General features: G+C 38.9%; 1 protein-coding gene across 14 annotated transcripts; it reads left to right on the top strand.

Moving 5' to 3' along the window:
* Positions 1-2,136: 2,136 nt before the first annotated feature.
* Positions 2,137-23,541, top strand: TIAL1 (TIA1 cytotoxic granule associated RNA binding protein like 1). 14 transcript variants are annotated; one of them, XM_081104916.1, is made up of 16 exons: positions 2,365-2,546; positions 4,757-4,836; positions 5,335-5,396; positions 9,046-9,142; positions 14,830-14,979; positions 15,219-15,273; positions 15,459-15,546; positions 16,525-16,593; positions 16,835-16,902; positions 17,364-17,439; positions 18,606-18,714; positions 19,018-19,113; positions 19,226-19,310; positions 19,557-19,680; positions 20,008-20,147; positions 21,408-23,541. In XM_081104916.1, coding segments are annotated over exons 9-16 (759 nt in total). In that variant the 5' UTR covers positions 2,365-2,546; positions 4,757-4,836; positions 5,335-5,396; positions 9,046-9,142; positions 14,830-14,979; positions 15,219-15,273; positions 15,459-15,546; positions 16,525-16,593; positions 16,835-16,900; the 3' UTR covers positions 21,535-23,541. The 14 variants fall into 14 exon arrangements, with proteins under 14 accessions (XP_080961035.1, XP_080961029.1, XP_080961038.1 ...); XM_081104915.1 differs by lacking the exon at positions 4,757-4,836 and having other exon boundaries at positions 2,353-2,546; positions 14,881-14,979; XM_081104904.1 differs by lacking the exon at positions 2,365-2,546 and having other exon boundaries at positions 4,339-4,836; positions 14,881-14,979.
* The last annotated feature ends 754 nt before the right edge of the window (positions 23,542-24,295 follow it).

The raw sequence follows: 24,295 nt of genomic DNA, 5'->3' as shown, positions 1-24,295 counted from the left end.
CCCGAGCCACACCGGCTGGGCTCTTTTTTCTTTTGTTCTTCTTGCCTGGGTTATTGACATTATGTCCCAGAACTCAGCCTGAAATCAGTCGTTCCTATAATAACCCATACAACTGCTTGAGTTACCTGCTACAATACACATCTGGTACACTTCTCTGCTTAGTACATACGGAAGAGTAAAGGACGGTGGAGACGAACCCACCAGGACTCAAACTTAGGAAGTTTTGGATTGGCGCAGGCGTAGAGAGGTTGGCCAGTGCCCGGACGAAGCTCTGACCACCCAGGTCACTACACCTCCCTGCGAGAGAACCTGCCACCAGGTGTGTAGGTAGTGGGCAGCCTCCAGGTCTTCCCCAGGTTAGAAGACGGCCGCTTTTTACCCGGTGTAGCATCCATGCAGAGACCAGGCCTTCCCGGGACAGCCGGGATGCTCGAGGGGCAAGCTCTGTCCGGGGCTCCCCGGTGGCCTAGCCAAGGCTTTCTTGGAGCTGCCCCCAGTCTGAGGCAATTCCTCAGAAATCCGCCTTCCTCCCTTCTCTTTCCACAAGCGTCCAGCCTGTCCTCTGGGCGTTCTCGCCTTCCCCCGTTTCTCCCCTGGGGTGGGGATGCGGGTGGGAACCAAACAGTGTGGCCCCGGGTCTTGGCCTCTGTGGCCTTTGCTGTTGCCACTGACTCTTAATGGGGCTCAACTCCCGTGTCACGGTCTCTGAAGCCTTGCACGTTGGAACCCGCCCTCCCCGCACATGGACATTAGCCGGCTTTTCTGCACGCAGCTGGCTGCCCTGGCAGACTAGGATTCGGTGGTGCCAGCAGACAGCGGCTTGCAGAGTAGGCCTCCGCACGTTTGTAGAACCAACTCTCAAGGCACTGTTTTATTTATTTATTTGTTCGTTACTCCTCACCTGGGGGGGTGGAGAGAGAGAGAGAGAGAGAGAGAGAGATCCTTTCACCGATTGGCTGGCTGCCTCTGGCGTGCACGCTGTCCAGGGGACCCGAGCAAACCCGCAACCCAGGTACGTGCCCTTGACGCGGGCCGACGCCCTAACTCAAGGTGCGGTTTTAACTGGGACCGCTAAGCTGGGGCTGAAAAACCCGTCCCCGTCCCCACCCTTCGTTAAGCTACAAGAGGGGCAGGACCTGCCCACGTTCTCCTAGAGACGGCTGCGGGGAGGCGGTGGGAAGAGTCGAGTGAGCTGCGGGGAAACAAACGGCAGGGCGAGAGCCAGCCCGCACGTGGCTTCCGTGCCCGTCGACTGCCTTCCCCGCCTACCGGCCGGCTCTCCATCGGCACAGCCTGAAGTCTGGCACGCCTCTGCCCACAGGTTTTTTCCACTCTAATAAGTAAATAAAGGGTGGAGGGCATTACCACTGAACCTTACGCCGCCTCAGTGAGTCATTTTAATGGAGGACTACTCTTCTTACCCTTACCAGTGAGATCACGGAAACCTTTAAAGCCGGCTACCGAAGCCAGGACACCTCCTTGCGGAGAAACGCGCCCGAAGGACGCGGCCGGCCCTAGGGAAGCCCGAAGGGCCCAGCAGAAAGCACCTCCCGGCTCCTCCCCGCCCGAGGTCCGCCTGGGCGACTCCGGCCCTTGGCGCGGGGCGGCGGTTGGTGTCCGCGGGCCAGCCGTTCGGACTAATACAGGGCCGAAGAGACCTGCCGGCTCGGACACCATGCGGAGCCAGAGCGCTGCCTGAGCCGCAGTTGAAGAAACCGCTCTCGGGCTGGACGGAGGCGGAGCAGCAGCTCAGGCCGAGCCAACAGAAGAGCCCTAAAATGCCTGGAGCAGTCCTCGGACAGCCCCCAGCGCGAGGCACTCTGGGATTTGTAGTTTATGTCCGGGACAGCGTTTTCGCCCGCTTCGTTTCCCAGCCTTTTAACGTCGCCTTTATTCTCCCGCTCCGGTCCCAGAACTCCGACTTCCTGGTCGCCGCACGTCCTCACGTACTACAGTACCCAGAAGTCTCTTCTTCGCGTCCCAGCGCGCGTCTCCTTTGGACTACAGTTCCCAGAAGCACTTTGAAGTGCTGCCCTCTCTCATTTCCAGGACCACAATTCCCAGAGACTTCGGTTTCACGGCGGTTCTCCTCTCACTCTCTTCTTGAGTTGGCTGGGCTTCGGCCGGCCAGGGGGCGCACAGCGACGACGTGAGCCCTCGTGACCGGACACACGGCTTCCTCGGCGGCCTGTGCTTCTCCTCACTTAGTTATCCCTTTCACAGGCCGTCGCGGCTGGCCTGAGCTGTGACCTGGCGGGCCGCGCCTGCGCTCTGCCCCGTTTCCTGCCTGGCTGGTGGCGGCGGCCATTTTGTTCATCCTCCTCCTCCTCCTGCTCCTCCTGGTTGGAGCGCAGTGTCCGGAGCGGGCTGGGGGGAGAGAGCCCGTGAGCAGGGTTCGGTGTCCTTTCCTTGTCCCCAGCTGGTGCCCGAAGCCCCCCTCCCCTTCCTCCCCGCCCCCTCCCCTCCCCGACCCTGCCCTCCCCCTTGTCCCGGGATCTCTCCGTCGCACCCACCATGATGGAAGACGACGGGCAGCCCCGGACTCTGTGAGTACCCGAGATGAGGGGGTGCCAGGCGCCGCGAGGCCCGGGCACCGCGGGTCGCTGTAGGAGGGGAGCGGCAGGGGAGCGGGGCCGAAGCCGAGACCCTCGGCGGCACCCTGGCTGGGGTGGCGCGGCCGCGAGTGCATTCCTCGTTTGGCCCCTTTTCCTCGGGAAGGAAGCCCTCCCTTCCCCCCACGGCCACTTCCCGGGGCCGGTGTCGAGCTCTTTCTGTCGCGCCTTCTTTGCACACCTTTCCCAGGCCGGTTTCTGCTCGGCAGAGGCGGTCGGGCCCGGAGAGCTCCCGCTAGCCCGCTGCTCCCGGGTCCGGGGCTGAGCCAGGAGCTGTCCCCACGGGGGCAGGGCCTGGTGGGGGTGGGACTGGGGGTGGGGCCGCCGCCGCAGCCCCCGGGGCCCGGAGGAAGGGGCGCTCGCGCGCTCCGGGTCCCCGGCTCCGGCCGCCCCGTCTCCTCCCGAGCGGAGCTCCCCGCGGCCGCCGGGCTCCCGGCGCTCGCGCCCCGTCCCCGGCTCGGCCCCCACGTGCCCCCGCCCACGCTGTCGGAAACGCTCGCCCGGCGCCCGCTACTTTGGGGCGCGCAGGGATGCCTCCCGCCGCGGGAGCGTCTTGCGCTGCTGGGATAACGAAGTCTCCTTCGAGCGCTCCCGGCGCTGCCCTGACAACCCCGGGTCCAGCTGCTTTTGTCCTCGCGGCGTGGCCTCTTCATCTGTCCAGACCCTCGGGGTCGGATAAAACGGGGCCTTTTACCCACCGCGCATTGTGTGTCGTCGGCACGCGCTTTCTGCCCGCTCGCTCTTGCTCGTTACCTGGAGCCCAGTCTAATGAATGAATGTCTTCTTCCCACCGCTGGCCGGAGTGTCTTTCCTACCGAAGAGTGATGACTCAGCGCTTGCATTCCTTGCTGGGTAGTGTGGGCACTCCTTTCTCTTCCCTGCATTAAAAAACAGAAGTCTGAGTAACTTCGGGTTCCATGTTTTATGTTGGGCACCTTGGGTTTCCTCGCCTCTCGGAGCTCAGCGCCCACCTGGAGTCCAAGGAGCCCAATCGCTGCTTGGTTTTTCCTCTTGCCTCCGCCCGGCGTTGCTAGGGTCATAGTTCACCTGGCTCTGCGATTTCATGGGCACGTTAGTTTTTGGGGAGCAGATGCAGGGGGGGCAGGTCCTCAGGAAGTCCGACTAGCTTCTCATCCCTGGGGTCTTAGCAAAGAAAAGCTGGCTCAGTAAAGCAGAGAGACGCCTGTACCATAATCGATACAGGCTTGGCGTTTCCTTTTGTTTTTTTTTGTTTTTTTTTGGGGGGGGGGGCTTGCACTTTTTCATGCCTATTGCTCTGCCTCACTAAAGCAGTTGCCATCCTGGTTTGAGAATTTGAGGCCAACTTCAGCACCAAATGCTTGAATGAAAAGCCTGCTTAGTGAAACTTTTATGTTTTGTTTTGTTCCGTCTTCCATTTCGGCCTCCTTTTCCCAGGAAGGGAATTGGGACAAACTTGAAATTTGTTCTTTAACATCTGTTGAAGCCAAGGCTTGATATTTAGTTAGTGTGTGTTTTGATGGAAGCATTTGGGAAAGCTGGATTTGGAGCCCAGCTAGCGTGTATTTAACAAAAATTTAACTTTGTATTGCTCTGGCTGGTGAAAGGCCTCCAGCTCCATTTTTGCAGGCTCCATCCCTGGTTAGGGTGTGCAGCAGACCTGTTTCTCTCTCACGTGGGTGTTTTTCCCCCGCTCCCTTTCTCTCCCTCTAAAATAAATAAAAAAATTTTTTAAAAGGTTACGTTGTATCTAAAAATCTGAAATGTCATGATTGCATCATAATAGCTGCTGTATAATTGGTAAATTCTCATGGCATATTTCTCATTATTTAACTGTTCCTTATTAAGAGAAATTCTTGTTTTTTGCCGTGCTAAAAATATACTATTTCAGTACTTTTAATTCATATATCTCTGCATCTGTCTTGTCTTCATCTCCATCATACCTTAGACTTTCCTCAGTTGACTAATAATAATAAGCTAACTTTTTTGTCTCTTATTTCCGACCTGTACTTTCTTCTTTCTCCCAAACACACTGACTTGATCTGTGCTTACAGTTGTCTAAAGTGCGCCATGTATGCACGTAGGTAAGGAAACGTCTTGAGCGTTGGTGTACATGCTTACTATTCTGTCTTCCTTTTTCTTCCTCCCACTATTCTCATGGGAAGGGTTTTTTTTTAGACAAGGACTGCTACATCTTCCTAGGTCTTACCCTGCAGCACTTAGTTCACTGCCTGGAAAATAAGAGGTATTCAATATTTTACATTGATTATACTCTTGTCATTAAATTAGTATTAAGTCCTTTTTTTAAGAAAAAAGTCCGATTGATTTAAAATTATAGGCAGACTTGATTGTCATATGCACATGCTGCTGTCTGTTGATTTTATATATATTTTAAAACCTTCAAATGTAAAATTTTGAAGTAAAAGCAGATGTTTCACAATTGGGATTTTTGGGGGGATCAGATTTTAATTAAAAACAACAATGCATAGTAGTTTTAAGTGTTTATTTTACATATTACTCCTGAAAGGGCTCTTTAGATACAAGTAATGTAATAAAAAACGTTTGAATGTGACTGTAGAGATTGATATCTAGTAGGGTTTTATTTTGTTTATTTATGGAGCTCCTTTTATTTAACATTGTGATCTACGGATTAGGTTTTCAAGTGGCCAGTATGTTTTAAAAGATAATGTACTCTGTTTCTTTAAAATGCCTGTGTGTTACTAGTGAGGTTTTTTTCCTGCAGACACACACAAGCTAAGACATATGGTTCTATCATCAGAAAACAATATGGTGTTTATAGCCTAGGTAGGTCTTTAAATATTCATTACCTACAGTATTACTAATTTATTCGATGGTATTTAAAGTGGTATAGAATTGCTTTGATATTGAGCCTAAAGTTTTTCAAATAGTTGCTTTAAAGGTCTGTTTTCTGCTGTTCTCCATTCTCATTTGACATTTATTTTGGGGTAATATGTATTGGGTAACTTGTGATTTAAAAAAAGCAAACAAATGAGATGATGCTATGTAAAGCTGATGTTGGAACTGGACTGCCTGAGAGCTACCTTGTAGCACCCACATTTCAGACGTGCTGTGGGTAGCTCTAAATGCAGTGATTTGAGCCATGGTCTATCTGAATCTGCAATCAACGTTCAGTTATAACGGTGTTCTGTGATAGTTTACTTTCTTCATCCATCTGATGCACCAAAATGAGTAGAAATTGTGGATCTGGGATTATACCTGGTTATGCAATGTCATCCCTTACAACTGTCCTTCCTGATACTCAAACGGAGGAAATAAACCAATGATTTAGACTATAATCTGAATAAGGGCAACAGCAGAAGAAAATACTATTAAGTTCCATTATCATATTGACTAGCTACACCATGGATTTGCCTGTATTAATGGCTGTAATTAAGCCTTTCAACTTAATATTGTCTGCTTATTTAAAATGTATTATCAGTGTATCTTATGTAGTTGATCAATTCACCTGTACCTTTCCTGCACCTTGCCTCCTACCTTAAATGGAATATTGTCAGATTGATAATTCATTAGATGCCCACTGAAGGGTATTGTTGCAGAATCTCCTCTTGTATAGGAACTTCTCAAGAACAAAAGTAAAAATATTATTTTATTAAAGAAATTTAGTTATAATATCTTTTGTAAAAGTGCTCGTAATTTCAGCCCTGGTAGGGCTACCCTTTTCAGAATAAGAAAACATCCAATGGTGAAATGTGTGATTTGTCTTTTCTCTGAAAGGCATGATGTTCTTAACTTAAAATTCTGCCCAGTGGGACATAGGAAATAGTTTAGCAATGTGAACTTTTGCCTACTGTGCAACCGCAAAGTTTCTAGTCTTAAATTGAATTTTAACCCTGATGTTAGGGATAAAGGCATCATTTTCCACTTCTAATGCTTTAGTTCCTACAGTTCCTGTTCTTAGAAGATAAAATAGACCTAAGGTATGCCTTTCTTTTTTCTTGAGTTAAAAATCGTTTACTCTGAGTTGACCTCTCAATACAAAATTTGAGTCATTTGTCTTTTTCTGTTATTTTATATATGATTTTTGAGTCGACATTTTATATTTAAACACTTGGAACTTTAGAATAAATGGACTGCTTCATAACCAGAGCAGAAAGAAGTTTGCTGCTTTACTACAGAACTTTTAGTGGAGATATTTGAAAAATAGCAAACATTTTAAAACCAGGTTTTTCTATAAGTATTTAATGTCATTCTAAATGTTGGTTAACATTTTTGCTCTTTGGCATCAGTGCTTGAGATGTAAGTTAATATATCTAAATGTGCCTCTAGAAATTCTGCAAAATTGTAACGTATTGGAATAGATTGGCTTGAAATAAAAATCCTATGAAACAGTAACAGCTTTGATTGTGACTGTTCTATATGGAAGGTAATTAATGCCTGTGCATCAAATCAAGGTTTTAAGCAGTAATACAAATTTAAAACTATTTAAAAATTGTTATACCACAATGATCGTTTTGTTTTAACTTTGTTACTTGTTAGCTTCAATATGTGAAAATTAGTTTTATCCACGCCAATTCTCTTAAAAATGAGCCAACCAGCACTTTATGTTAGATGAACATAGCACGCAGGAGACCAGGGTTATTTGTTCACTTTTTTTATAGAGAGGTCTACCTTGTACAGAAAATAAATTATTCCATCCATGATTGCTCTCAAACCCCCTATGAGTTGAAAAGGGACGGGTAGTTGTGTAGCTAACTCATACTGCTGGAAGAGGTGTGTCACTGTATGCCCTAGCAATGGGTCTGTTCTACTTTAATTGTAAGGAAAAGATGGTATGGGTGGACCTAAACAAGTTTGTCACTGGGTTAGTCTTCTACTAATTAACATTGGGCTTGTGTTTCAGTTTTAGAGCATATAAATTAAAGGTATTAGTACCCATTGCAATGAAATTCTTAGCTGAACTGGAAAGTGGCTATTCATTCCTAATCAGATAATTTTCTTTATTACACGTAACTTTACCTTTCTCAGTCTGTTTTCTCCTTTCAAAGTGTTCCATCTTAAAGCAGTTACGTATTTAATATGTTAATAGATGCAAAGCTTATTTTGGTCTCGGTACTAAGTTTCCATATGTTTCATATTAGGAAAATAAAAACGTATGTCCATTTACTTTCCAGAAGAAACTGTTAATTTTTACAAATACTGTTTGCTTGGTGAGGTTCATAACAGGCAAATTATAGGAATTACACTGAGTACAGAAAGACTTAAAAGCTTGACAGTTAAGTAAGCTAAATTACAATAAATCCATGGTGCAAGAAAAACCAAGGTGGTCATCTCTGGGTGATGGTGTTCTTTTTTCCTTTTAAAAATTCATCAGTGTTTTAAACTTCTTTTTAGATAATGTTTTTTTTAAATATATTTTTATTGATTTCAGAGAGGAAGGGAGAGGGAGATAGAAACATCTATGATGAGAGAGAATCAGCCGTCTCCTACACGACCCCCACTGGGGATCGAGCCCATAACCCAGGCATATGCCCTGACCGGAATCAAACTGTGACCTCCTGGTTCGTAGGTCGACACTCAGCCACTGAGCCATGCCGGCCAGGCTGTGTTTTAAACTTCTTATGCAAAAAAAAAAAAAAAAAAAAAAAAAAAAAAATATATATATATATATATATATATATATATATATATATTCAATTTATAAAACAAACAAAAACCAATCCCAACTCTTTAGGCATAGTCAGAAGTATAGCCGTATTTGTCTTAAATTTTCTCAGAGTTTCTAAAGAAGTCTTTATATTTGCTTTATCTAGATAAATGCGCATTTTGTTGATTATGATGTGTTTTAGGCTAGGAAATTTTATTATTTTACCCTGCTCTTCTAAAACAAAATGAGACATAATATCAATAACAATTTTATTTAGCAAGACAAAACAAACCCCTCTGATTTCTGTGTGTTTTGCTATAACTTTAACTCTCTTTTTTGTTCATGTAATTGCTTTGGTTGGAGGTCTAAGATAAACTCATGTTATATTCCTTTACATCTAATATAAAAGGATATCCCTTTACAATCAGGTGTTTTGATAAGTCAGTAATTGTGTGTGAGTGTTATGCATTATTTTAAATTGTGCTTCACATTAAAAAATTGTAGTTATCTTGAAACTGCTTTAAGTTTTCATTATTTTTATTCTAATGAGATGAGAAAACTGCTTTTGGTATACATGGTTATGTTAATTTGTTCTTTATAAAAGTCTTTTCAAGTGGTTCATTAGTGGCCTAAGAATATTTGTTGCTTTCATAAATAAGGATTAATTTTACTTTCATAGAATCAGTCTTAATTGGAATATCTGTATGAAGACAGGAAGTTAAAATGAACTAAAAGGTGATGAGTTAAATAATAACACGTTAGAGCTAGAGCTGAAAGAAAATTACTGATTTTTTCTTTTTCTTTTTTCTCTCTTTTTTTTGTGTCCAGATATGTAGGTAACCTCTCCAGAGATGTGACGGAAGTTCTTATACTTCAGTTATTTAGTCAGATTGGACCCTGTAAAAGCTGTAAAATGATAACAGAGGTAAGATCTTCCCAGGTGCACGTGCTGACAGCATGATGTTTAACATTTTGAGATACAGTACATGAGTTGACTAGTATCATTTAAAAATAACATTCTAAGTAAACCTCAAGTTATTCTGATGGAGAGATTCATGTTTGTTGTATTGACGTATTTGATCTGGCTGACAAACTAGGGTTGGAATGGAGTTTTATTTGCAAGGACAAAGTTCCTGTGCTGTTACTCTCAAAATGGTCATTCTTCATGATGTGTTATCTTCAAGTGTTCTTGCTTGTAAAGAATTATTACAACTTATCTCAGAGTGTTGAAAAACTAGATGACAGTCCATAAAGTTCAACAAAGAGTGTTACTGATTTAGGTAGTATATGTTTAAAGTTTAGGAATTGGTGTGTACTGTGTTATTTGCATAGTGCGACACTATGCACCTTGTGTGTTTTTAGTAAATACTAATGACTGAGTAGCCTATTGTAGATAGGAATTTAAATTGTTAGCGTAATAATATCGTTTCAACACTTTTAAAAATTATTTACTGTGTACCAGGTATTATGGTAAGTCCTAGGGATATAAAGGTGAATAAAGTAGTGTGGAGCCCCATAGAGTTTTAGAGTCTATTGAGGGAGACAGAGGAGTTAACAGATACTAATGATATAGGTTAATAAATACTATTGGAGCAGTTTCAAGTGCTGTGGGAGAACATATGAGTTCCAGTACAGCCTTAGGTCTGGAGAGACTTCTTAGAAGAGTCAGTGTCTAGGCTGACACTGAAAAAGATATAAATGGAAACTGGCTAAAAAGGAATTTGAGGAAGAAGGGATTCCAGGTAGAGGAATGTTGATCTGGTCTGGTAGACAGCGTAAATGCTTGAAAGGAAAAGATAGAAATCGTAGCATGCTTGGAGTTTCCAATGGGATTGGTTAGTCATAGAGATGCCAGGAGATGAGAAGGAGTGTTCATTAGGGACCAGCAGCTGTACTAAGGAGTTTGTGTTATATCCCGAGACAGAGGGGAAGTGTTAAAAATCTGTAAAGCAAATTCGTCTTTCGATCTTTTTTTCCTAACTAATGATAATCATCAGTCTGTTCTGGTATATTATGTTTCCGCTTCTTCCTATTTCTGATTATTTATTCATTCATTTTTTCACAAAATTTACTTTGTGCTAGGCAATAGTCAAAGCTGGAACTATGAAGAGAATAAAGCAGTTCTGTGATGATGATTGGAGGGAGGTGCTATATGGGCTAGGTGGTGAGGGAAGGTGTCACCTCTGAGCTGAGATAGGAATAACAAGATGGTGCCATCTACATGAAGAGCTAGAAGCAGAGGGCACAGCAGATACAAAGCCTGAGTTGGTAATGAGCTTGGTGTGTTGGTTCAATTAAAGACCCAGGATAGCTGAGCCTGGTGGGTGGGGAAATGGTGGGAAGTGAGTCTAAAGAGATAGGCAGGCAGGGTTTGGCATCCCTTAGGGCAGTACAGGCCATGACAGAGAGTGGATTTTACTCCGGTTGCAGTGGGGTTTTAAGTAGGGTAATGTATTCTGACTTGTATTTTTAAGGTACTATATTTGGAGAATGACTGTTGTGTGGAGAATGGATTGTAGGGGCAAGAGTGGAAGGAGGGAAACCAGCTGAGTTTATTTCACTAGTCTAGTTTAAGTGGTGATGTGGACTTGTTCTCTAGAGTGGTAGCCATAGAGATGGAGGTATATAAACTTGGTGTATATTTTGGAGATAGAATAACAGTAGTACTTGATTGGCTGTGGGACGTAATGGGAAAGAAGACTTCAAGAATGACTCTAAGATTCTTTTTTAAAAAAATATTTTTATTGATTTCAGAGAGGAAGGGAGAGGGAGAGAGAGACAGAAACATCAATGATGAGAGAGGATTATCAATTGGCTGCCTCCTGGACGGCTCCTACTGGGGATCAAGCCCACAACCTGGGCATGTGCCCTTGACTGGAATCGAACCTGTGACCTTTCAGTCCACAGGCCGATGCTTCATCCACTGAGCCAAACCGACCAGGGTGACCCTAAGATTCTTGTTTGTGCAAGTAAATGGATGGTAATGCTATTTACTTGCTAAAGTGGGCATGACTGGGGGAGGCACAGGATGGATGGGGGGAGTGGTGGGAATCAGGAGCTCTGTTTTGGCAATGCTAATTTAAGATGTGTGCTGGACAGTTAAATGGACGTGATATGTAGGCAGTTGGATAAACTAGTCGGATACTTGAGAGGGACCAGTGCTGATGATACCAGCTTGCAGTAGTATTTGAAGCCATGGGACTAGGTGACATCTAGTTCCTAGATCCAGAGAGAGAGTGCTGTAGACTAGAGTGGAGGGACCCTGGAGCATCTCAACACTTAGACATTTAGTCTGAGTTAAGGAGGAGGAACTACCTTTTGAAAGAACTACCCCCCCCCCCCCCCGTGAGGAAATAGAAAAACCAAGAGAGTATAGTGGGATATAAAGGAGAATATTTAAAGGCGTGGTTGGGCGGGTTGTCCCTTGTTTTGAATTCTGCTCAAAAGTCAAGATGAGGACAGAAAAGGGATCACAGAACTGGCAGAGAGGTCATTGGTGAGTTTAACACAAAGTTTCAGTGGCTTATTTGGGTTGGAAGCCAATTGGAATGGGTTCAGAAGAGGATGGGATGTGAAAAGGGAAAGAATCATTAGAAAAATTTTGCAAGACATTTAATAATTATTTGAAGTGGGTTTTTAAAAAATATATTTTATTGATTTTTTTAATAGAGAGGAATGGAGAGGAAGAGTTAGAAACATCGATCAGCTGCCTCCTGCACACCCCCCACTGGGGATGTGCCCAGAACCAAGGTACATGCCCTTGACCGGAATCGAACCTGGAACCTTTCAGTCCGCAGGCCGACGCTCTAGTCCAGGGGTGGGCAAACTTTCTGACTCGAGGGCCACAATGGGTTCTTAAACTGGACCGGAGGGCTGGAACAAAAGCATGGATGGAGTGTTTGTGTGAACTAATATAAATTCAAAGTAAACATTACATAAAAGGGTATGGTCTTTTTTTTTTTTTTTTTTTTTTTTTTAGTTTTATTCATTTCAAGCGGGCCAGATTCGGCCCGCGGGCCGTAGTTTGCCCACGGCTGCTCTAGCCACTGAGCCAAACCGGTTAGGCTGAAATGATTTTTAAAAACCTGCATGTACAGCCGTTTGAGGGGTAGAGGGATTTGAAGTGAATTTTCAAAATTTATCCATATTCTACAACTCCCACACTTGAACTTGTAAATAGTTGTAAGACTCATATTTCTCTGTCTTGACCTTTATGTCATCCCACAAAAATGGATGACAACAGTCCTGGCCGGGTGGCTCAGTTGGTTGGAGCATGGTCATCCCATACATTCAAAAGGTTGTGGGTTCAAGTCCTGATCAGGGCATATAGCTAGGTTGCAGGTTCGATCCCAGTTGGGGCGCGTACAGGAGGCAGCCGATCTATGTTTTTCTTTCACATCAATGTTTCTCTCTTCCTCTTTCTCTAAAATCAATAAAGATTACATCCTTGGTAAGGATTTTTTTTTTTTTTTTAAATACATTTTATTGAGTTTTTACAGAGAGGAAAGGAGATAGTTAGAAACATCAATGAGAGAGAAACATCGACCAGCTGCCTCCTGCACACTCCCCACTGGGGATGTGCCCGCAACCCAGGCACATGCCCCTGACCGGAATCAAACCTGGGACCCTTCAGTCCACAGGCCGACGCTCTATCCACTGAGCCAAACCGGTTTCGGCGTTGGTAAGGATTTTTTAAAAATTTGGTGACAATAGTAATTAAGGACACAGTTGATTTTTAGTGTCACTTGCCAGTGGTGTAAGTGGGAAACTTCCAAAGGGCATGAACTCCAACTATAGACCAGTGGTCGCCAACCTTTCAGACCGCACGGACCACCACTTGGCGACCATGGCTACTGACTGTCTAGGCATTTTTCTTTCATGAATTTATTTCAGCATATTAAAAATCCTTTCTTACCCTTAGTTTTATGATATTTTAACTTTAGATATTGTTTTATTTTAGAGTTTAGCTTTCCCTGTATACTATAATAAATGTATATTATCTAGTAAAATTTTTTTTTAACACATCTGACATTTGGGAAGTGGCAGAAATCAGTGGGGTCTTATATAAAATGTAGTGTGATGTGAATCTATAAATGTGCATGTTTACATATGTTGAATGGGATCCGGCCTGCTACCGCTTAGATAAACGTGCAGTCAGTGTGCATGAGTAGACTAGTTTACTAACGTCTGTTATAGATCTACCGCTGGACTTCTCTATGCTTTGCTACAGTTACCAGTGTTTTCCTTAGAGGCCATAGGGCAGAAAAGGTAGGACTAAAAGGAAAAATTGACTCGTAGTTTTAGCTTATTATTTACCTTTAAAGTCTTTTCTTTAATGAATGTTACTAGTAAATATTAATTTTCTTAAAGGAGGAATTTAAGATTTGGAGTTTTTTCCCCCATTTTCTTTCTCTGCCTCTTTATGAACAGCGTTCATGTGGCTAGGACAGTAGGATTTTGTATGGGAGCCCATAGTTTTCTTGTCAGTATTAATGATCACACTTTTTTTCCCCTCTCAAGGAAATGCCTCTGGTTGCTTCGCCACTATTGTTTTAGACGTCTTATTTTGGATTTTTCTCCTAAAACTTTCCTGGGATGAAAAACAGTGATTGTTGAAAAGATCTTTATTTTATCTGGTATTTTTATCCTTTGTAAGTGCAACTAGAATTCCACATTTTAAATATTTTTTTTTTTTAGGACATTTTACATGGAACAGTGGTGAATGTTTTTAACCTTATGTAAATATATTTATACAGTTGTGTAACTCCAATATAGGCTGCAGGTTTATAAAATTTACTTCTATTTAGGTTGTAAGATGATACAATTAGGTGTACTACTTTCTCATCATCTATAAATACTTATTTGCCAACTACTGTCAAGCATAATGTTGCAAAATATATACAATAAAGATTTTTTTATGAGTGTTTTTGTGATATAAAATTGTAGCTTTGTCCTGAAATGTTTATTCAAAGACATTTTTAGAAATTTTTTTTCTCAATAATCACTAGTTTATTTTTTTGGTCTTTGATGACCAAATTTAAAAGTTTATAGAATCTCCAATACATTAGAATATTTTGAAAGGGAATTCACTTTAATAGCAAGTTATAAATTTGAACTTTTTCAATTTTATTCTCATTCCTTTCTTATCTATAAAAGAAATACATAATCTTGTCTCATATGTAGTACTAACAGGAGTAATGTTTGTAAAGTTGGTTCATTCCTGTATTTTTTATAGTCATGGGTTACAGTTAGTGAAAGATTCTGATGCATAAATAGAATTCATCGTTTTGAAAATTCTGTTGGGAAAGAAGAGCAGTGGTAAGGAAGTGGTCCTTATCCATCAAATCTGAACTGAGGTTTTGTTTGGTCTAATATAAATTTCTATTTTATATTTATCATACTTCACTAGAATTCTGTATTTTGATTTAATGCTCATAGTCATACTTCTATATTGCTTTGACAGTTCTGTTGGCGTACAACAGAATCCTGAGGTGCAAAGTCAGGTCTAGCTATAACTCTTATTTATAAAGTGTTAGGCTTTCGTAAGCTGATGCAATCTCACCTGTACATTCCTAGCTATCAGTAATGTTTTTTCCTGGATTTTCTTCTCAGCAACCCGATAGCAGAAGGGTCAACTCTGCTGTTGGATTTTCTGTTTTGCAGCATACAAGCAATGACCCATATTGCTTTGTGGAATTTTATGAGCACAGAGACGCAGCTGCTGCATTAGCTGCTATGAATGGGAGGAAAATTTTGGGAAAGGTAAGAAAATAGAATAAGGCACCGAAGGAATATATGTGCTTGCATGTCAGATTAGTTTGCATTATTGTGTAGCAAGTTTTTAAAAGAATATTAAGCTCTGCTGAGTGATGGTTTTGCTTTATTCAGCCTAGTGCTTTTACAAAAATTACCCTGCTTGATAAATGATTAAATAAGTGGTAAGTGTTATGCTTTTTAATGATATCTCTAATAACTGTATTAAATACAATCTTTATTTTTAGGAGGTCAAAGTAAACTGGGCAACAACACCAAGTAGCCAGAAAAAAGATACTTCCAGTAAGTACTCCTGCTGCATTTTACTGTGGAAGAGTTCTGAAATTATCCTGGCAGCATTTCCAGCTTAAGTAGGGTTTTTCCTTCCCTTAGTGTTGCCTATAAAAAGCTTAGTAGCAAAAATAAAAAAATGAAAGTTTTAGTAGCCGACTTCTTAAGTATTTGATTACCAAATGCTTTGATTTCAGATCACTTCCATGTGTTTGTTGGGGATTTGAGTCCAGAAATTACAACAGAAGATATCAAATCAGCATTTGCCCCCTTTGGTAAAATATCGTAAGTATCATAATCAATACTATACTCAATAGTGATAGGCACAATAGTATATGATTAACTTGTATAAGAATTAAGATTTTCTTTTCCTACTTAGTGTGATTTTTGTTTTGTTTTTGTTTTTATTAGATGTTGTTGAAAATGTTGTCATTTTAATGTTTTGGGGTCTTGTTTTAATCTAATCCTGTGTATAATGTGTTTAAAATTTTTAAGTGATTGTTTGTTATCTTTGAAACAGGTGTTTGGGTGGTAAAAACTATTATAAAGTCCAACTTTTTGTCAAATGTTTTCAATATTTGGTGGTTAAAGATAATGGGTTAAAATAAACGTGATTTATACTGTGTATTAAGCTTTTTATAAGTGGGGGAAAGTAGATAAATCCTGGGGTATATTGTGGTTAGATTGAAAATGTATATGTTTAATTATAATGATAAATGTTATTATAGTATTAAGTTTCAATGTCTGAGCCATAAATTTGGATTGTTTTTTGTTTTAGTGGTGTTTTATTCTGCTAGTTAGGGTCCAAATGTGGTTTAATTTTTAACAAAGTTCATGCTCAAATTTCACTGTATGTTACTTGATCAAATATATTAGAAAACTAAAAGTGGTTACAATTCTATAAAATGTTTATCATAATTTATCTTTTTGATTAAGATCTATTTGTTTTATGTATTTCCTGTAGATTTAAATTATACATTTTAGTATTACTTTACAGGAATATGTTTCAACTAAGAACAACAATATTTTTCTGTATACAATTTGTTGTTCTATAGATTTAATTTATTTGAAAGAAATATTTAATTCTTAATTTTCTATTTTGATATTTGCTTTGCTTTTTAATCTCTAAATGTGGTAAGTAGAAAATCAGTATAAAAAGTAATACAGGTTGCTGTTTTTCAGTCTTTATTTATACCTGAGAGCTGCAGTTTTTCTAAAGTCCAAGTCACAATTAAAAGTAATAGCATTCTGGTTATTTTGCAGAATTGCTCATAAGAATGGACAGGATCTTGAAGGCTAACTGCAAGGAACTGTGCACACTGGAACTCAGTTGTAGATTTTTTTCTCATTTCTATTTATTCTTATTATACATTATTTATATATACATATATTTTAGTATTTACATTTTAACATTCTATATTCAGTGGAGTTCTATATTTCCAATCATTTTAACTTACTCACTAAAATTTCTGTGTAAATTTGTTGTTTTCGTACTGGTGTGCTTAGCATTGTTGTTAGTTTTTTATTCTCCTTTCTTAAATTTCTGAAAATGTCAATTTTTCAAAATTTACAGCTGCCCAAACTCCAAAATGATGATAGAGAATTGACCAAGAAAAATAAAGAAATCTGTTAACAGGCCATGTATGCCTTTTTAATTCCTATTTTTTCCTCTTTTTCAATTTTTTAATATTTCATATATTTTGTATCACTAGGCAGAAAACATTTAACTATTTAGAGATTGCATGGTAAAGTAGTTAGCATTGTTACAGTAATTTATAGAATCAGTAAACCTTAGAGGACACTAGCCAATAGAATATTAGAAAAGGAAACTATTGTTCCTATTAATCTTCAGATTTGAGCATTTAGTTTAGAAAGCACAGGCTATTTGATTAGGTTGCATGTTTATTACATGTTTTTGTCCTACTGCTTTTTTCTAACAGGTAAAGAAGCGTTAGGGAGAGTTCAGGAATGACTGTAGTTAATTAGGGCTAACTGAAATTTTATTTTAAAAAATGCTCACAATACAGTGTGTGTGGTTCCTTTTAGTTTTTATTTTGAGGATGACTCTTACTTCCCTCATTTAGCTGTGCTTCTTTTCACAGGGATGCCCGAGTAGTTAAAGACATGGCAACTGGAAAATCCAAAGGCTATGGTTTTGTATCTTTTTATAACAAACTGGTACGTTCTTTCAATTCAATTTAAATTTAATAGAGAATTTAGTCATTAATTAATCTGAAACTTGAATATTTTTAGATGTTAACTACAAACACAGCTTTTATGTAATTTTGTATGTCTTAACAATAGAGTGTAATTAATATTTTTCATAAGCTTGGAAATATATAGCTGGAAAAAGATAGCCTGATTATAATAAGGAAGAGTAATAAAGTTGTGTTTGTGCATTGGTGAAGGTAAGATGTAACTTAGAAGTAAAGCTAAAGGGTAGGACAAATGAGGTAGTCTCAGAATTTGGGGGGAAGTTAAATTATATTTGGTCTTTGAAAATCTCAGTTTTAACTTCTAATAATTATTCATACTTTTGTAGTTGGGATATTAAATGAAAATTGAAGCAACTCATTCTGACTTTTGCATGTATTTTTTAAGAAAGAAGTACTAAAATATCTAAGTATTTGCATTAACTATAACATCAGATAATAAAGTGGGCTTTGGCATTAGCATTTTAGAACAGTTTCAGCAACTTAAATTACCTGCATTTATTGAAGCAGTAAGATAAAGGGCAGGAGTCGTATACTTTTTGCTTAGATTCATTGCATTCGTTGCAAATTCACATCAATTCTGAGAATCCAAACTCATTTTTTATTGGCAGCCACTTTACAGCATTTTCCAACAATGCAGAAGTCTTCTGCCCTAAATGAGTTTTTAATCTAGTGTTATAGTTACAATCCATTGCTACTAGAATGTACATTTTCGGGGGTAGGTGATTTAGACCATAACATTAGAGTTTTTACAAATTATTCAGTAAAAGTTATATTACAAATCATCTATAAAATTAAAATATTAGAAAAGAACTTTGTCTTACGGGATTTCTGCCTTATTTTTTAATCAATGGGATTGTGATCTTTTTCTTGTATATTTGAATTATAAATTTCTCTGATGCTTAAATGTTGACCTGGTATTTTGAAATCTATAAATAATAACTTTTATGAATCACTCAATTTAAATAATTTTCTTAGTATATTAGTGCAGTTTTGTTTAGGATGCTCAGTGAATTAATTTACTAATAAGATTTATTGGATCCAACATTGCCAGCATTTTCTTTCATCTTCTGGGTCTTATATACTACAATTTTCTGTTTGTAATTGCTCTTTCTCTTTTTTTCTCTATAGGATGCAGAAAATGCAATTGTGCACATGGGAGGTCAGTGGCTGGGTGGTCGTCAGATCAGAACCAATTGGGCCACACGTAAACCACCTGCACCTAAAAGCACACAAGAAAGTAAGATACGTCTACTATATTAAAATGATGGGGACTTCACAAAGTCATGTATTAGTATAGTCTTAATTTCTTAAACATTTTATTAGCATTGCAAGACTCATTTCATCTTGAATATAATTGAAAATAATTGGGCTTTGATACACGTATATTTGGAGCTGTGAACCAGCTGATATAGATCAAATCAGAGTGTCAAGAAAAATATTTTCTTTCATTTTCCCCCCCAAATGAGGCATATCTTAATATAATAATCGCTTTTATAACACTTTATAGCTGTCAACATTTTTGTTTTCTCTGTGCATATAGATAACACTAAGCAGTTAAGATTTGAAGATGTAGTAAACCAGTCAAGTCCAAAAAATTGTACTGTGTACTGTGGAGGAATTGCTTCTGGGTTAACAGGTATTGTGTTTGGTTTTCTAACCCCCTCTTTCTGGAGCTTCATCACTGTTAGTACCAATTTTATGGTAAACATGAGCCTTGAATAATCTGTTTGTATGTTTTTGTTTTTCAGATCAGCTTATGAGACAGACATTCTCACCATTTGGACAAATCATGGAAATAAGAGTTTTTCCAGAGAAGGGCTATTCATTTGTCAGGTAAAATTCTACCTGTAATATTATTACTCTTAAATTTGATTTGTTCCTTTCAGTTACATTATTTGATTCCCCCCCAGGTATCAGAGTTATGTTAGTATTACTTTGTAATGTAGGACTTTAAACTACCTATATAATGTACTCTAGGATACCAATGCCAAATTGAGACTTATAAACTAACAAGTGTGTAAACTAGTACTGTGAACTGTGTTAAGTTCTTTAAAAAAACTTTTTCTATTTTTCTCTCAGATTTTCAACCCACGAAAGTGCAGCCCATGCCATTGTTTCGGTGAATGGTACTACGATCGAAGGACATGTTGTTAAATGCTATTGGGGTAAAGAATCTCCTGATATGACTAAAAACTTCCAACAGGTAATTCGATTTTTCATAGCACTTTTTAAGGTTTCTATCTTATGTAGCTACATAAACACTTTAGAAACTGAAATTAAAAAATGAAGCATATATCTGCTTTCAGTTGATTTTTATTAATGCTATTTCAAAAGTGATTATTTTGTGGTATTAACTGAATCTTAATACTTTCTTTTCACAGGTGTCACCACCCCAATAAACTTAGACAATGATAAATAACAGAGTCCTATTCACATAAGGGTGCTTAGTTTTTCTCTTCCTTGTCTCCCACTTTCTTCAAATACTGTATTTCTTACTTGTTTCTTAAAACAGTAATTTGCTTTTTCCTAGGTTGACTATAGTCAGTGGGGCCAGTGGAGCCAAGTTTATGGAAACCCACAGCAGTATGGACAGTATATGGCAAATGGGTGGCAAGTACCGCCTTATGGAGTATATGGGCAACCATGGAATCAACAAGGATTTGGAGTAGAGTAAGTTTGGGGTTTTTCCAGTATAGAAACATATGGTTCTGACAAACGCAATAAAAAGTATGTTTTTCCTAGGGAGGATCTATTTAAATTAAATATATTGAACTATTAAAAACCTTATGAAAAGGGATTTATGGTGCTAAAAATGTGTTCTTATTACCTAGGTGAAAATTGAGGTTGGGGTAATATTTGGTGTGTCCTACTACCTTTATAAGTAGTGGTAGAATTTGATTTACATTTCTAAAGTACTATTTTATCTACTTGTTTATTTTGGTGTGGGAAAGATCTTTGTCTAGATATGTTCAGAAATGTAATGATTTATACCTGTTGGCTTGTGTGAGGGGTTTCAGTGGTTTATCTGATTTAAAAAGTAGCATGCTTTTTCCTTTGTTGATAGAGTGGGCTGGTCCCTTGCACTTTTATCCCCATAAGCCAGCCACCTTTATTTTCATTTTTTCCTTCTTCCTTCTTTTTCAAACACAAACTTGTGTTTTTACACAATTTCTTGTAAATTGATATACAGTGTGCAATATACGGTAGGTAGATGATGTGTTGAATCATTTGTCATTTTAAAATTTTAATATCTTTTTCTTGCTTTCAGAGAGAAAAAGAGAGGGAGAGATAGACAGAAGCATCAATGATGAAAGAGAACCATTGAGTGATTGGCTGCCTCCTGCCCACCCCTACTGGGGATCAAGCCTGCAACCCAGGCATATGTCCTGACCAGGAATTGAACTGTGATCTCCTGGTTCATAGGTCAACGCTCAACCACTGAGCCAAAGCCGGCCGGGCCATTTGTCTTTTCTTCAGAGTAGTCATTGTTTTAAGTTGTGGGTATTTTCTTAACAATTTAAGACTAATATTGTGCCCTAGCTGGTTTGGCTCAGTGGATAGAGCATTGGCCTGTGGACTGAAGGGTCCTAGGTTTCGATTCCGGTCAAGGGCATATGCCTGGGTTGTGGGCTCAGTCCCCAGTGCGGGGCATGCAAGAGGCAGCCAGTCAATGATTCTCTCTCATCATTGCTGTTTTCTATCTCTCTCCCTTCTCTGAAATCAATAAAAATAAAATTTAAAAAAAGACTAATATTGTAATAATGTGTTCCACATATGTGGCTGGCTATGTATCAGTTATTTCTTGGCTCTTTGTTTTAGGTTTGTTGATTCCTTGATGTCTATTCTGTGATTTAGCTCTGCTTGGTTTTTGTACAAATGTACAGATGATTTTTCCTTGTGTTTGCTGAAGTGGTGTTTTTTTCTTCCCAGTCAATCACCTTCTGCTGCTTGGATGGGTGGATTTGGTGCTCAGCCTCCCCAAGGACAAGCTCCTCCCCCTGTAATACCTCCTCCTAACCAAGCTGGATATGGTATGGCAAGTTACCAAACACAGTGAGCTGGGACTCTAAACAAAATTGTAATTCATAATAGCTTCAGTTTCCTGTGACACTCTGAAGACATGGAAGTAGACATCGGAAAATGGAAATATTTATTTTAAAAATTGAAATGTTTGGAACCTTTAGCACAGCTTTGCTTTGGTGAAGGACACATGTCTTCTAGTTCTGCCTTTTTAAGTTTTTGTTCATGATGGATATGAACATGATTTTTCTTTGTGTACAAAAACTAAAATAAAGTCAATAAAGACAATTCTGACTACAAATTTTATAGGAGAAATGGGTAATACATTTTGATTACTAGATACTATTCCATTTTTATCTTGCTATTCAGTATTTTAACTCAGTTTTTAAAAGAGAAAAAAAAAATAAAAAGAAGGGAGGATCGTGAAAAACTGGGAATCACATATAAGTTCATCCTGAATCTTGACATTTCCTTCCCCTACTCTGAGGTGGACCACATTCGAAGTCAGCAGAAAAAAGTGTGATATTGAGAAGAAATGCATGGTTTTGGAGTCGCTTTGGAGGAAATATTATTTTATGCTTAAAGAAACCTGAAGCCAGACTGATAAAGAAATTTTGCAACCTAAATAAGGAACAGCATTGTCTGAGTTACTTGAGCAAATGTTGGTGATCCACATGAACACATATTTTTAAGACTTTAAAAAGTGTTATTAAAACTGTAGTAAATTACATTTCACTTTTGGGGGAAAATTCCAAGTATGGAATGCTTTTACATGAAGTTTAAATGATATACATTGTAAATATTAACTACAGTGTTTAAAAAGCATGCTTCAACATAGAAGTAGCAATGTAATTATTTGAAGTAACAATAGTCCACTGCATTGAATGCAGTGGATTGATAAGAATGTTTAAGACTGACATTTCTAAGGTTGGCTACTATGTAAAATTAAAATTATACAAATTACTATACAGAAAAAGCCTTAATTTTAATTTCATATAAATCTTTGATGCAGAAATACATTTTAAAATGTCACTGCAGATTAGACTTTTTTTCTTCGCTTTTTTCCCCCTTTGCTTTACATCACTTGGTATGTAAACACCTTGATTAAAACCTTGTAAACCATATCAAGGTTCCTAAAAATTGTATAATACAAGTGTTTTTTTAAAAAATATTTGGGTGTTTTTTAAATTAGATACATTTTGCCCAGTGATTTTTTAAACAAGATTGCTAAAGCATCTTATTTAGACAGTTCAGTGTACCAATTTATAATTGGCTCTTCGCTTTAACTAGTACACAGTTGTGACTTTTATTTGGTTAATTCGTTTTCCTGTGTGGGTAGTGTGCATGGGATGACAAGCCTGAACAGAGGCTGGGCTGTATGAGTGCAGTTTGGAAATGAATTAACAGGTGGAGAAGAATGAGGTTTGTTTCTGAGATATTTTTCAGGCTATGTGGATAAAATCTGCCTTGAACTTTTATCATAACAGGAATGTAAAAGGGATAAAATCCTATGTATTTGAATTTTGACAGCTAGGGGGTGCAAATGTTTAGGCAATATATTTGAAATGTTTTGAGGCCTGGACACCAAAATGAGAAAACCCTTTATAGTTTAGTAAGTTGTAGCTAATATCCACAGATTATTATTGAAACTTTTGAAATCTTACAATTAGATTTGAAATGATGGTTTTATAAATGGGTAACCACAATAATTTTGGTATTATTTCCCTTTTCCCCCCCATTTAGAAATATAGCTAATTGTTACTATACCTGAAAAATCAGAGTCTAAAGTTTCATCTTTGGGCCAATTTTATATGACACTTTAGTTTTAACCTCAGTAGTAGTCATCTGTTATATTCTTCTATTACAAAATTTACCCTTATTTCTTTTGTTCATGGTGTCTTTGGGGGATGTTATGGAGAAGTTATTTTACATTTTATAAGGAGAACACTCAAATTATATCAATTATGCCTCCTAGTAAAACATTTCTTGAATATATGTGAAACTTGAACAATTAAAGACTTAAAAATATATGGATAAAAGCCTTTTAAATTCTCAGTTTGCCTTTTTTGGTCTGCCAGTAAATCAATTAGCTTATTGCGGTAACAGCTAAAATATAGCTGCAGTATTTCCTAGTTGTATATTCTATGAATTAATAAAATTATAAGGACTAATTATATTGCCATAGTAAACATATGACTGAAGTGTCCTTTGTTTTAATCGGAAAGAGAACAAGATTTCATGATCAGTTTAGTTAGTGGAAGTTATTTCATAGTAAACTGTTTAAGTATCCAAACAAAATGCACAATCTTAGACTAAAACTGTCAAGCTAACACCAACCATAACAAAGTGAAATCAGTGCTATTTTGATCCAATTTAAGCCCAAGAATCGTTGCCTTTTCCATGTTCATTAGAAACAGCAGAGATTCTTTGGCATGCAATAAATGTTTCTTATTTTGTAATTATTTTGAGATTGATTTTGGTGATGTGATTTTGACTGCCATCTTTGCTCTAATCCCTGCTAGTATTTCCCCCATGGCATTCCCACTTGATTTTTATGTCTGTTGGCAGTAACAGGCTAAAGTGACTGGCCAACGTAAGCCAAAGCTGGAAACCACAGTTGAAGTCAGTCTTTCAATAAAGACTACACTCTATGACAAGTGGCCTTTTCCTGTTGTTTATTATATAATCCAGGTTGCCATGAAATAAGCAATTTTACTGTAATTTGTTAGTAAAGTATGTGAATATACATACATTTCAGACCTGTTTCTGTGTTCTATGTAAGTGTTAAAAGCCCATTA

This window comes from Myotis nattereri (assembly GCF_964212035.1).
Source record: "Myotis nattereri genome assembly, chromosome: 13".
Taxonomy (NCBI): Eukaryota; Metazoa; Chordata; class Mammalia; order Chiroptera; family Vespertilionidae; genus Myotis; species Myotis nattereri.
The sequence above is the reverse complement of the archived record's forward strand: the minus strand, read 5'-3'. Positions and strand labels throughout refer to the sequence as shown.

Excerpts from the sequence above, each read along its gene's own strand:
- TIAL1 (XM_081104903.1), top strand. The coding sequence starts at position 2,515 with ATGATGGAAGACGACGGGCAGCCCCGGACTCT. Across the intron at positions 14,980-15,218 it reads GGAGGAAAATTTTGGGAAAG|GAGGTCAAAGTAAACTGGGC; the intron begins GTAAGAAAATAG and ends CTTTATTTTTAG. Across the intron at positions 15,547-17,363 it reads GCCCCCTTTGGTAAAATATC|GGATGCCCGAGTAGTTAAAG; the intron begins GTAAGTATCATA and ends TTCTTTTCACAG.